This window comes from Sparus aurata, chromosome 11 (assembly GCF_900880675.1).
Source record: "Sparus aurata chromosome 11, fSpaAur1.1, whole genome shotgun sequence".
Lineage (NCBI taxonomy): Eukaryota > Metazoa > Chordata > Actinopteri > Spariformes > Sparidae > Sparus > Sparus aurata.
The window spans coordinates 10933145-10945364 of record NC_044197.1 but is presented as its reverse complement, the minus strand read 5'-3'; the positions used below and the strand labels follow the sequence as shown (position 1 = coordinate 10945364).

General features: G+C 44.5%; 1 protein-coding gene across 1 annotated transcript in view; it reads right to left on the bottom strand.

Moving 5' to 3' along the window:
• The window catches only part of hcn2b (hyperpolarization activated cyclic nucleotide-gated potassium channel 2b), a 52439-nt gene extending 40911 nt beyond the window's left edge, over positions 1–11528 (bottom strand). Inside the window, exons 1-3 of the mRNA XM_030432935.1 lie at positions 10666–11528; positions 8021–8444; positions 2283–2444 (exon numbers count right to left, since the gene is read on the bottom strand). Coding sequence (XP_030288795.1) covers positions 2283–2444; positions 8021–8444; positions 10666–11528 — 1449 coding nt within the window. The remainder of the gene's footprint in view (positions 1–2282; positions 2445–8020; positions 8445–10665) is intronic.
• Between the last annotated feature and the right edge of the window lie 692 nt (positions 11529–12220).

Below are 12220 nucleotides of genomic sequence, written 5' to 3'. Positions count from 1 at the left end.
GGAGATCTCACATGCTCACATGAACACACACAAATGGTACACAGTGTTTTCCAGGGGAGTGTCGCAAATCCACGTGCCAAAATTAGAAGGTTCCTTATTCGGCGTATGAAACATTTCTTAGCGACAGCAGTGGCGTCAGGCGTCTCGGGAAGCAGCCTGCGCCTGACAAAAGCACGAGGAAGGAATTATCCAGTCTGTTGAACTTGCTTCGACACAGCGACTATGTGATGTTCCCTCCAAGAAATAGTTTTAAGCTTTCTTGAGAGACAGTAAAAGATGTTCTCAGCGTCTGATGCTGCAGCAATAAGTAGCACCCGGATATTTTTCTCCTTTTAGCGCAGTTGGCTCTATGATTACATTCACCAGTGTTTCTTCCACTAATACACAGTATGTACATCATATACACTCACTGCTCACTACAAATAGTTTACTATTGCAACAGGCCTACCACAAGTCCCAGAGGCAACATGTGGTCATGTGTGTGGATGTGGATTAAATACAAGAAAAAAAAACTGCTCATACGCTTGACTTCTCCGTGCCCCCTGGTGCTGTCAGTCACCAACTTCCAGTCTGATATCTCCAATAAAAATGACGAGTAAGACAGGATCGAAGGGTTCAAGCCCAAAACAACAAATACCCAAACAGAAAAAAAATTTTCCTGGTGATACTCTGCATGTTTTGTGTCTTTTCTATTTTAGAAGTGTTCCTTATTTGGAATTCATGATTCATCTGAGATGTATAATAGCTTGTAAGAAAGGGAGGTGTCTCCCTTTATCTAAATTCTACTCGAGTTAAGTAGTTTCCCAAATACCAGAGTTTTGGGGAAATTTGTTGATAAAGATGGAATTTACATTGAAATGTTAAAGATCTTAAAAGTTCAAAAGGTAAAGATCCCATCGGTGGGAGCTCCTCTGTCCCGCAGAAAGCACTGCTCTGGCAGCTAGTTTGGGTTATATGGCTGCATTTGGCACAGCTGCTCTTTTGTTTGTAGCAGTGCTGGGTCAGGCGTGTGTGAGCTGACCAATCAGCAGAGACTGGGTATTCAGGGGGGCGGGCCTTAAAGAGACAGGAGCTAAAACAGAGCATTTCAGACTGAGGGGGGAATACAGAGCTGCAGCACTGGACAGTATGAGAAAACTGATGGGAAAATGAGCACAATATGTTTCCTGTAATACAAAGGGATGGTCAAAAAATGTGTTCTTTTATACATTTTTGTGTGGTTGGCTAGTTTTTCTTATTTGCTGTTTTAATTGCATGTACAGACCTTTCACAAAGGCATGCTTTGTGATACTGTGTGTTAATAAACTTTAACCTGACTTTAATAGTATTGTAATAAGCAGATAGAGAATCAGCCCTCAAGTGCCAGTTCATTAGAAGCACCAGAAACTACCACGGTCCGAATAAACAGCCCTGCAATACTGTAAATCCTATCCTCATTAAGGTTTTAATGTTCAGTGGTCAGTGGAACAGTTCAAGAGGTGCGTTGATGCAGCTTTATGGCCATACGGAAGCTGTTTGTGGTACTGCTGAATTCTTTTGATGTATATGATACTATCACACAACTTGAGACGAGATTTAAAGAACATTTTAGGGTTCACGGTGTTGACTGAGCCTGGTTAACAATTATGATTATTCATTAATTGTCTGGTTAGATAATTGTTTTTCATGCAGCCGGAGTGCTTCACCGCTTGCTCTCCAGAGAGAGAGGTTTCTTTCATGCCAGGAATCATTTTGCAGAAAAAACCTCTCCTAATGGTGTGCCTATCAGCAGATGGCCAGAAGCGACCTGCCAGCTCGAGAAGGAAGGAAGGGACGAAATGTGAGAGGAGTTGAAAGAGAAAGATAAAGAAGAGAATGGGCGAAGAAGAAAACACACGGAGCGAAAACAGGCTCTTTTTCATCTCTCGCTTTCTGTACACTGGCACGTCTCCTGGGTTTAGCTAGAGAGGGTTTAATTGAGGCCTTCTGTGTGTGTGTGTGTGTGTGTGTGTGTGTGTGTGTGTGCGTGCGTGCGTGTGTGCGTGTTTGTGTGTGTGTGTGTGCTCGTAAGCAGGACTCAACCTTAAATGAATCCCATTTCCCCACCTGCCTGCAAGTAACACACCTTTGTGCTCCGTGGAGGATAAGCCGTGTGCTCTTGCCTTTTGCATTAATTGTTCTGCCCGACACTTTTGCATACTGATGTCCATTTGATTGTTTGGCTTACGAATAACTTAACCCCCGCCCCTCCCTCCGCCAACACACACATACACACAAAAAACGTACACACGAGTTTTGCTTACCACCATCTTGTTGAGGGAAACCCAGCAGTCGGACGGGAAGTCCTGCAGCATGGGAACCAGGAACTGCAGACAGCCGTCCCAGTGGCACAGCAGCAGCATCATACCAATCAGGTTGAATATTCGCATCACAGCACTGGCCAGGTCATAGGTCATGTGGAAGATCTGTCAGGAGGAGAGGAGATGGGGCGACAGAGTTGGAAAAGTGGAGAGAGAAAGGGAAGACAGGGATCGATGTGTGAGAGGAATAAAAAGTATGTTTATACAGACTGAGGTAAAATCTAAAACTGTTGAATCTGTTTTCACCAACAGTGTGTGTGTGTGTGTGTGTGTGTGTGTGTGTGTGTGTGTGTGTGTGTGTGTGTGTGTGTATATATATATATATAAATATATACTTGTGATACTTAGGAGGGCACTGTTAAGCGTTGCCTCACACTGAGGCAGAAGGTTGTCCATCCTAAGGACACCCAGGCACAAGCAGGCTAATGTAGTTTATGCTGTTCAATGCAGCCAGAACTGCACAGATTTGCACAAAGGGAACACAAAACAACCTCTCCATAAACGAATGGCATAACACAGGAGGGCCGACTCCTCAGGTCAAGACTCTGCTGTCCACTTACATCTGAAGGAGAAAAGAAAAATCATTCCTTTGAGGACAACAATGTAAACATCTCGGCCAAAGAAGACAGATGCTTTGAGAGAGGAGTAAAAGAATCCATCTATGTCAAACTGGAACAACCGTTTTATTTTGAAATATATGCACATACGGTTGCTACGTCTGCAGTCGCATTATTTACTACACTGATACAGGATAACTCTTTGGGAGTACAACACAAAAAGCAACCCTGCTTTAATATTACAGGCAGTCATTTGACATACTGATGATATATAAAACTATATGTCAGCTTCAAAGCTGCTGTAAGTGATGTATTTTTTATTAAAATAAGTGTTAAATATGTCTATAGTCCAACAGTAATCTCTGTTAAATAGACTAATTTTCCCTCATATCCCTGCCCACTTTATCCAATCAGGACAGAGAACTCTATAAAGAGGCGGTCTTGTCTGCTCATGACCCCGTAGAGAGCAGGATCCTCCTGTTTGCTGACGTAGATAGGAGGGAGGGGATTGCTAGCTGCAAAATGGGCCACAGGTTAGCTAAAATGATGCTCACAGCATCAGCAAGTAAAACATCAGTGAGTGGAATGGAAGAGCTGCAGGGAAGTATATTCTAAAAAGCCATTGTTGTCAGTAGGGTTTCCCATTGATATACACTATATGTCCTTCAAATAGTGACTATAACATGAAACATTTCTTAAAACTGTATAATAAAACATGGTGTGATCATGTCACTCATCGTCAGTAACAAAACAAAAATGTGTCAGGCTGAGGCGCTACATAACTACTGTGTGGGGAAAATGAACAAGCACAGAGTCTGTGGTCTGTATTCGCTCATGATATGAATTAAAAAAAAAAAAAAAAAAACAACTCATCAGTCTCTGGTGAGGCTTTGATCAGCAGCCCGGGCCGGCCTCTCTCTGCTGCTACTTACATTTACTCCCCTCAGGTGAGGGGCTCATTTATGTGGAGCTGGTGTTGTGGTCGCAGCCTTGTAAACACCACTCACTGTGGCTCTGCTGGCGACCGGCCAAGGCCTTGTTCCCAATGTGTGTGTGTGTGTGGGTGGGTGTGTGTGTGTGTGAGGGTAGATTTACATGCATGTGTGCACTGGTGTGTAATCCTGGCATAGCTGGGCCAACTGGCGGCTTGGTTAAATTGTAAGCAAAGCATATTCCCCACCAGGGACAGAGAAGATTGTCCTACAAGGGAAGTAGGTCAGATGCTGTATGTATGTCTGCATCTCACATATATATATATATGTGTGTGTATTCATGCATATTGGAAAACACTGCTCTGTGGGCTAAATTGACAGTTTCTTATATCTAAAAGAAAGGCTTGTGTCTCACTTGAGATGAGAGAATCGTCCTACATGTGAACTAGGCCAGATACTGGGTGTGTTTGTGTGGAGATGTAAGACACATACACACTGTTGTACATTTACAGTTTGGGCGCAGCCAGCAAGGGAAAGTCGGTGACTCATCCCGTAACCTCAGAGGGCATGTTGCCCTACACCTGTAGCTCACTTGCATTTCAAAACTGCCTTTCCTGTAAAACTTTGGAATGCAAATGTATGTGGAGTGGGGTCACCCCACCTAGTGCCTGCTTGTGGGGGGCCATGCAATAAACACTCCAAAAGTGCCCTCTTGGTAGATGAAACATGATAAAGTGCCCTCTGTTGTGCCATTCCAGTGGAGAAAACAAGATAAAGCACCCTCTGTAGTGCACCTGCCAGTGGAGAAAACATGATAAAGCGCCCTCTGTAGTGCACCTGCCAGTGGAGAAAACATGATAAAGGGTACTTCCAGTGGAGAAAACATGATAAAGTACCTGTTGAGTGCACTTTCAGTGAAGACAACATGATAAAGTGCCCTCTGTAGTGCACTTCCAGTGGAGAAAATGTGATAAAGTGCCCTCTGAGGTGCCCTTCCAGTGGAGAAAACATGATAAAGTACCCCCTGTAGTGCCCTTCAAGTGAAGAAAACATGCTAAAGTGCCCTCTGTAGTGCACTTACAGTGGAGAAAACATGATAAAGTGCCCTCTGAGGTGCCCTTGTAGTGGAAATAACATGATAATCCTCTTTTCACTGTAAATATATAATTTCTGCCTGCTGGTGCCCCACTGCCCCTCAAACATCCTGAGTCCGCCACTGCTGTGTACATCAGCTGTCTGAGCACTAAATCCCCTCCTTGCCTTACATATACAAGTATATGAAAGAATATCTATATGTATTCATATAAATGCAGAAGACACAACTTTCTATACTTGTTTTGGACTTCTTCCTTTAACAGCTAATGACCTTAGCTAATTTGGAGTGGGAGAGAGGGAAGCATACTGTGAGGACTTGCCCTGTGATTAGGAAGTGCTCCCATCATGATTAATGAGGCTCCAGGACTAATGTTCCCCCCGACACCAGAACAGCACCTGGCCATGTGTCACTGTCAGACCACAATCTGGGTCAAGGCACATTACTGTGACCACAACTCCCAGTCCGACAAAACACGGATAAACTACTTTCTGCTCCTCTCTGCTGCACCCGAGCAGACACACAGTGATCCAGACGAAAACATTTAGAGGAAACTACCGAGCCTGATTAATATTACTCCCACTGCCTCCCATTTACCATCATTGTCTCGCTCGTGAGAAAAGGCATCCTCTGGAGCCTTGACACAAGCTTTTCTGCCTCAGGAAATTGTTCTGGTTAGTCCTGACAGTGCTTATCTCTGCCTCAACAGACACAGCAATCTATTCAGGAATCAAGGCAAAGACACAAACTCGCTTCTTTTCTAAAAACTATGAGCATGATTGTCCACCAGAATCCTCCGCTCGGTTGGCCCGCAGCCGAGCGAAACGGTCACATCTTCACAACACTAGGATGATCTTTTTAGGAAACCCCCTCCCGAGCTGAGCTAAGCTGAGCCGAGCTGAGCTGCGCTGGGCTAGAGGGGAAACGCAGCCAGCCGGGTTTCGGATTGGTGGCTGAGCTGAGCTGAACTGAGCTGATGGAGGGCCAGGGCCGAGTCGAAGCATAAGAGCGTTCAGTTGTGAGCGTTTGAATCAGTAATTAGGGTTCTCGTCAAACTCAAATTACCACTCTGTAATCAGAAGAGCAGCGGTTATTTTCAGGGCGAGGGAACACACACGTTTGATTTATAGTTGCTCGGTTAGTCTGAAAAGGGGGATCCTCGGTTCGTGCGCGTAAAAAAAAGCACTTGCACAAAGCGGAGGATGATGGAGGATAATGCATCTACCTGTTGGCGAACATTAATTCCTGTCACACCAGCATCCACTTAAAACAGTTTAATGCATTGATTGGTTGGACATTCCACATCAAAATCAGAAGAAAAAAAAAGGGAGCTCTTGCTCTGAGAAGAAAAAAAAGTTAATTAGCATCCCCAGCGGTTCACTCCTCGGAAAATCCCCTTTTCACTTTCCCTCTGATAAGCACAAATTAATTTTTCATGAATTCTTAACTGCATCAGCACACTCACGACGAGCTATTATTCAGCTTATTGTTATACAACACGGCGAAACCTCAATTTTGTGTGTCAGGAGGTAATTATACAGAAGAGGATTGTTTTGATATACAAACAGAAAGACTCTGCACTGGAAGCCAATGGTGTATTATTAATCAGGGCACAGTCAGACTAGTGTTGTTTTTTTCTGGTGGGGAAACACTTTGTCATTATATTCAAACAGCAGCTTACTCATGTGCTGGAATGTTAGTGATGGGTAATAAAGCTTTGATGGTTTGATCTGGAAATCCATCTTAGTAAACACACTCCTTTGTGAAGGGTTTCCAACAATCTTCACATTCCTTGAGAGATGATGGCGATCCTGTATCACTGCACTGTCTTCAAGGTAACGTAGGATGCTTATATCTCCTGTATAAGATACTTTAGTACTGGATTACGAGGCAGGTACCGGTGCTGAAATTTGTGAGTACAAAGATCAGATAATGATACAGTATGTTGGCCGATAGTAGTTTTTTTTTTTTACATTTTTTTCCACGTTGCAAAAATAACAATATTATCGCAAATCCTCTCAGAGAATTGTGGGAAACTAACATACAGAGCGGGACATTTTACAGTTGAAAAGGACCTGTCTGTGCCCTCTGATGGAAAAACTAGTGATGAATGAAAAGCTAATGAAAAACTCTGATGGAGACACACTGTTCTAAAATCATCTAAAAGCTACTCGATATATCAGGATGCAGCTGTCTAGATATTTAACCGTAAAGGAACAAGAGGATACAAAACGTGTTGACGTCAGTTTTTGATTCATCATATTAGGAAAATAGTCATTATTAGATATTTCTCAGACATGACAGACCAGTATAACCTCACCTTCACTGACGAATAGAGAGAGATGCCAAGCGAGGCAGAAAAAAACATGACAGCAGGTCAATATGTGAGCAAGCTGATATCATCGGCTTATCAGGTAGATACTGTATACAGTTCAGACATGGTGGCATCAGTGTATATGATATGCAGAGATTGACTGCAGTACATTAGTGATTTAAACTGTGCATTTGGTGACATTAAGTTAATAGTTAATTAACTGTTAATCACCATTAATCAAGCAATTGTTCATCATAAAACTGCAACTGATGTTTAAAATTGCTTAATAAAGGGTTTATAAAGCATGTCATTGTTCGTTAACAGTTTAACTGTAAATGTACCATTTAGTAATGATGTGCATTTTTTTTTTTTTTTGCATTGTTGAACCTCAATGTTTAAAGTGCATTCGTGTTTTTGTTGATGGTCATTATGTACGACATTGAAACTGACAGATTTCTGTTGCTACTGCATGTTGACTGTTCTTAAAACAATTAAGATTTGATGGATTATCAACAACAATGTCTTGGAAAATGTCTTCATGGGATATAGGCTGAAAATTCATCCCATGTCAGTCAAGTTTCAGCTGCACAGACGGCTCACATCTTTTCCCTTTCATCCGCATGTGTTCTAGGCTCATATACTCCCTGTGTACTCGATTTAAACGTTATCATAGAGATTAATTCTCCAGCTGAACTCTCTCTTTCTCTAGTGGTCAAAGAAAACAACCAGACCCTCATTCCCCCCCCCCCCCGTCATTGAATCAGAAATGATGAATGTCAGCATACCTCCTCCCATTGGTGGATGTACCGGATGAGTCTGGACAGCCTCAGCAGCCGCAGCAGACTGAGGATCTTGGTGAAGCGGACGATGCGGAGCGCCCGGGCCGTCTTGTACACCTCCGAGTCGATCCCTTTCTCCACGATGAGGAAGATATAATCCACAGGTATGGAGGAGACAAAGTCCACCACGAACCAGGTCTTCAGATACTTCTTCTTGATCTTGTCGGGGTCGAGGATGATCTCGGTGTTGTCCTCGAACACGATGCCAGTCCTGAAGTTCAGCACCAGGTCCATGAGGAAGAAGGTGTCTGACACCACGTTGAAGATGATCCAGGGCGTGGTGGTCTCGTCTTTAAAGAAGGTGATGCCCACGGGGATGATGATCAGGTTGCCCACCATGAACATGAGCATGGTGAAGTCCCAGTAGAACCTGACGGGGGGTAAAGCAGACAGGGGAGAAACAGGAAATATTCTGAAAAGAGCTCTGACAGGTTATCCAGAAGAACCGTGGATGAAGACAGAAATACTGAAGTCTAGACGCTCACACTGTCATTTGCTATAAATACCACATGGCGGCAAATATGCTGATGCCACTTGATCTGTGACAGGTGATTTTTCTCGCTTTCATCAAGCAATGCTCTCTCAGAGAACAGCGCCACCCCTTAAACACAGTGACAAATGACCCTGTTTTATGAAACGACTGCTTCTTCACTAAGTGCACTGTGTCTGGTCCTGGTGAGGTAACCTACACCACCTGTCCAAGACAAGGTCGAAGCAAGGACAAGAAGAACAGAGACAGGCACAGATATGACAGGAAAGATACGCTGGGTGAGAGGGAGGAAGCAAATCCGCCGACAGAGGACGTCTCAGCAGAGGGCGGCTACAGTTCTGTGCTCCACATCCGGGTCGTATTTGTTAGCATTCGGACTGAAACAACCGTTACACAAGGCTCAGAGACGCCACAGCTACCACCAGGGTAGTTCAGAGGTTACTTTGATTCAAGAGCTGAGACTCTTAATTCATTGATTATTGCATAACACAGAGTTAATTAGCAACTGTTTTGATGATTAGTCAATGTTCAAACGCCAAACAGCGTTTTATAACCTGAAGATGTACTGCATCTCTTTAGCAGAGCTTTTGAAGACGTCACCTCAACAAACACATTTTTCACCCTTTTGCTGACATTTTAAATTCAAACTCGTTCAATATTTGAAATGTCAGTGAGGTAATAATATGAATTCAGAAATGATTATCTAAACAATCAAACAATTAAACAAGCTGTTCTCGGAGGTAAATAAGGTCCCCAGAACTCTGTTTGAAGCTAAAAAAAAAGGTGGCGGGGTCCGCCACATATAAAGAAAGTAAAACAGTGTGAAATTGTGTTGTCCTTTAAGGTCAGTTTGTTGTTTCAGTCATGAAAACTAATTGAGTTTGTTTATTTAAGCTTACAAATGAATCCTCTGATGAAAGCTGTATTCCCCAAAACTACATATTGCTCCTTTAAGGACTAAACGACTAAACTAAGTGCATATTAAAGTGCGTTATGTAGTTTTGGGGCAGTATTTCTAAAGAATCTTCATTGCTCAAGACTGAATACACTTGCAATTGCCTTCTAAGTGACCAAAAGGTGCTCTAGGTCCATCGTCTCTGCTGTCGACAGCTTGTTTACTCAATTGTGGAAATAAATCAATATTTCTGAGCTTGTGTTATTTCCTTTTTTTAATGTTGTAAACACAACCTTTTATGAATTTTAATTTCTTGATTTCCAAAACTACATAGTGCCCCTTTGATCTATAACAGAAACGGTCCTTCTATGAGTTTGTCAGGAAAACTCTGATCAGCTGAGACTAAGTGAGAGCCTGTGATGCAAAGGGAGGAACTGATGGGAGAGCTCTGCTGAGTCATGACTTGAATCCTCTCTGCTTCAGGGCATTGTTCAGTGTTTAATGCGCCCTCGCATGATTCCCCCATAAAAGCAGCTAAGCAGCGCTCTGTTAAATAATACTTTGAGAGCAAAATCCAAGTCAGAAGCCAGTCAAGAGGTCAAACAGTGGGTTTTTATCTTCAGCCCTCCTGCTGTTTTCACACTTGGGATAATTGGAGGAGCTGTCCTTGGTGCTGAAAACAGATGTTTAGACACATTTCGGCTCAATGACGTCACTTTATTTTGCAGCTTCAGGCTCACGTTGGGGTTAAGCTCATTAAACAAAGGCTTTCTGACTACACTTGTTTGTTGAAATATGTGTGTAAAAAAAAACAAAAAACAGATATCTTCATGTTTTGCCAGTGTGAGCAAGAGGTGTCCGCAGACCCAAATGCATCAGTTCATCCCACTGAAATAAGAAATAAAAAGTCTTTATCTCTCATTTAAAATGGTTAATGGTACATATGATCCTGATGAAAGGTGGGACTGTGTCTTTTTAGGTGTGTACTGCTGAGATCAGAAGAATATTTATTCAGCTATGTGATCATCTCGTTTTCATTTTCAACCAAAATAGTTATAATGGATGACAATACATTCCCTGAGGTGCCTTAAATATCTGAATATTTTATCATGTTTGGTCTTAAGTTTGATTAGGAGAAAGCGCACCAGATGATGTCACTATAACATCCACGCTCCGTTCATGAACCGAACTGAATCTGACCCGTACCTGAAGTCGCTGTATGGGTGGATAATCCAGTTACCCGCTGACTTTACGCGCTCCTGCTCCTTCTCCACCGCCTTCTGGCTGCCGAACATGCGCAGCGAGAACTTGTTAACTCCGGGCTGAAGCATGGAGCTGAACTGCCGCTGCATGTAGGTCTGGTTCCCCCTGGGGTCTCCATCGTCCGGCACTATCTGAGAGCCGTCCTCCGCCTTGGTGAACGTGACGGAGTTCCTCGACTGCTGACTCGGGGTCTGTCCTTTACTGGTCGGGGCGTTGGAGAAGGAAACTCTGGAGTCCTTTTTCTCCATCGCTGACACGCTCTTGACCTCGGCCCCGGGCCCCTGTGTCAGAGACCCCACTGAGGTGATGGAGCCGTCCATGGTTGCAGCCTTGCCGTCTTCAGCTGCTGCTGCTGCTGCTGCTACTCCATCTGCCAGCTTCTCCTGCTTGGAGATGAGAGAAGAGAGGCTCCCTGAACTGGTCGGGTCCCTTCTACAGTCTCCGTTTTTGTTACATATCATGCCGATGGCCCCCTCTGCTCTCACGCCTGCCTCTGACACTGTGTCCCCTCCACCTGTGCGCTGCGCCTCTGAGCCGCCGGCAGCATCCCTCTGACACACCGGAGCAGAGGCTGCGCCGCCACTGGCGCTGACAGGTGCGGAGTCCTCGTCTGGCAGCAGCCACAGCTCGTTGTTGTTGGAGTTTTTGCGCGCAGCGGACGCGACTCCGCCTCCTGGCGTCAATTTCTTCATCGTGGCTCCTCCGCCGCTCCCATGGTCCTCCTCGCGTCCGGACAGGGTGCCTACCTGAGGTGGTCGAGGCTGCTGGAATTTGGGCTCCTCCTCGCCGTCCTCCGCCTCGTCCATCACAGGCAGAGACAAAGACGGGCGGACAAAAGACGGACGCGCACCTGGAACCCGGAGAGACTGGACGGCGGCGGAGGACAGGAGGGGAGGCAGGAGAGGAGAGTGGAGAGTTCAGAGCGGCAGCAGCCCTCTGCTCTCCATCCACACAACACCTCAAGGATAACAGCGCACCGGTGGCGTTGCCATGGCTGCAACCTGGCTCCTGTTGTTGTCTATCTGTGTGTGTGTGTGTGTGTGTGTGTGTGTGTGTGTGTGTGTGTGTGTGTGTGTGTGTGTGTGTGTGTGTGTGTGTTTCCTCGGGGCTGTTACCACCCACAGGTAGATTATATTGATTAAAAAAAGTGAACAAAATAAGGGGATTTGATCAAAGCAGGAAACACCCAATAACCCCACAGTGTGCTCTTTTAGATAATACAAATATGAAATGCATGAATGAACTCAGCTCGCAGGACAAAAAGGGGTGACAGATGAAGAGCCACAAGGAACACCACCCAGTTCTCCATCCATCCATCCTCCGCACCTGATCTCACAGGTATATTAGTGACATCAACCAGTCATCTACACTCATACTTCTACAATGTGATCTGAAGTCACTCCAATTCAAGATCCCTTGTCTACACTGAGACAGTAGACACAGCGTCTGCCTGTTGCTTTAGGTTTACAAGGTCAGTGTCTCCAATTCGTGGTGAAGT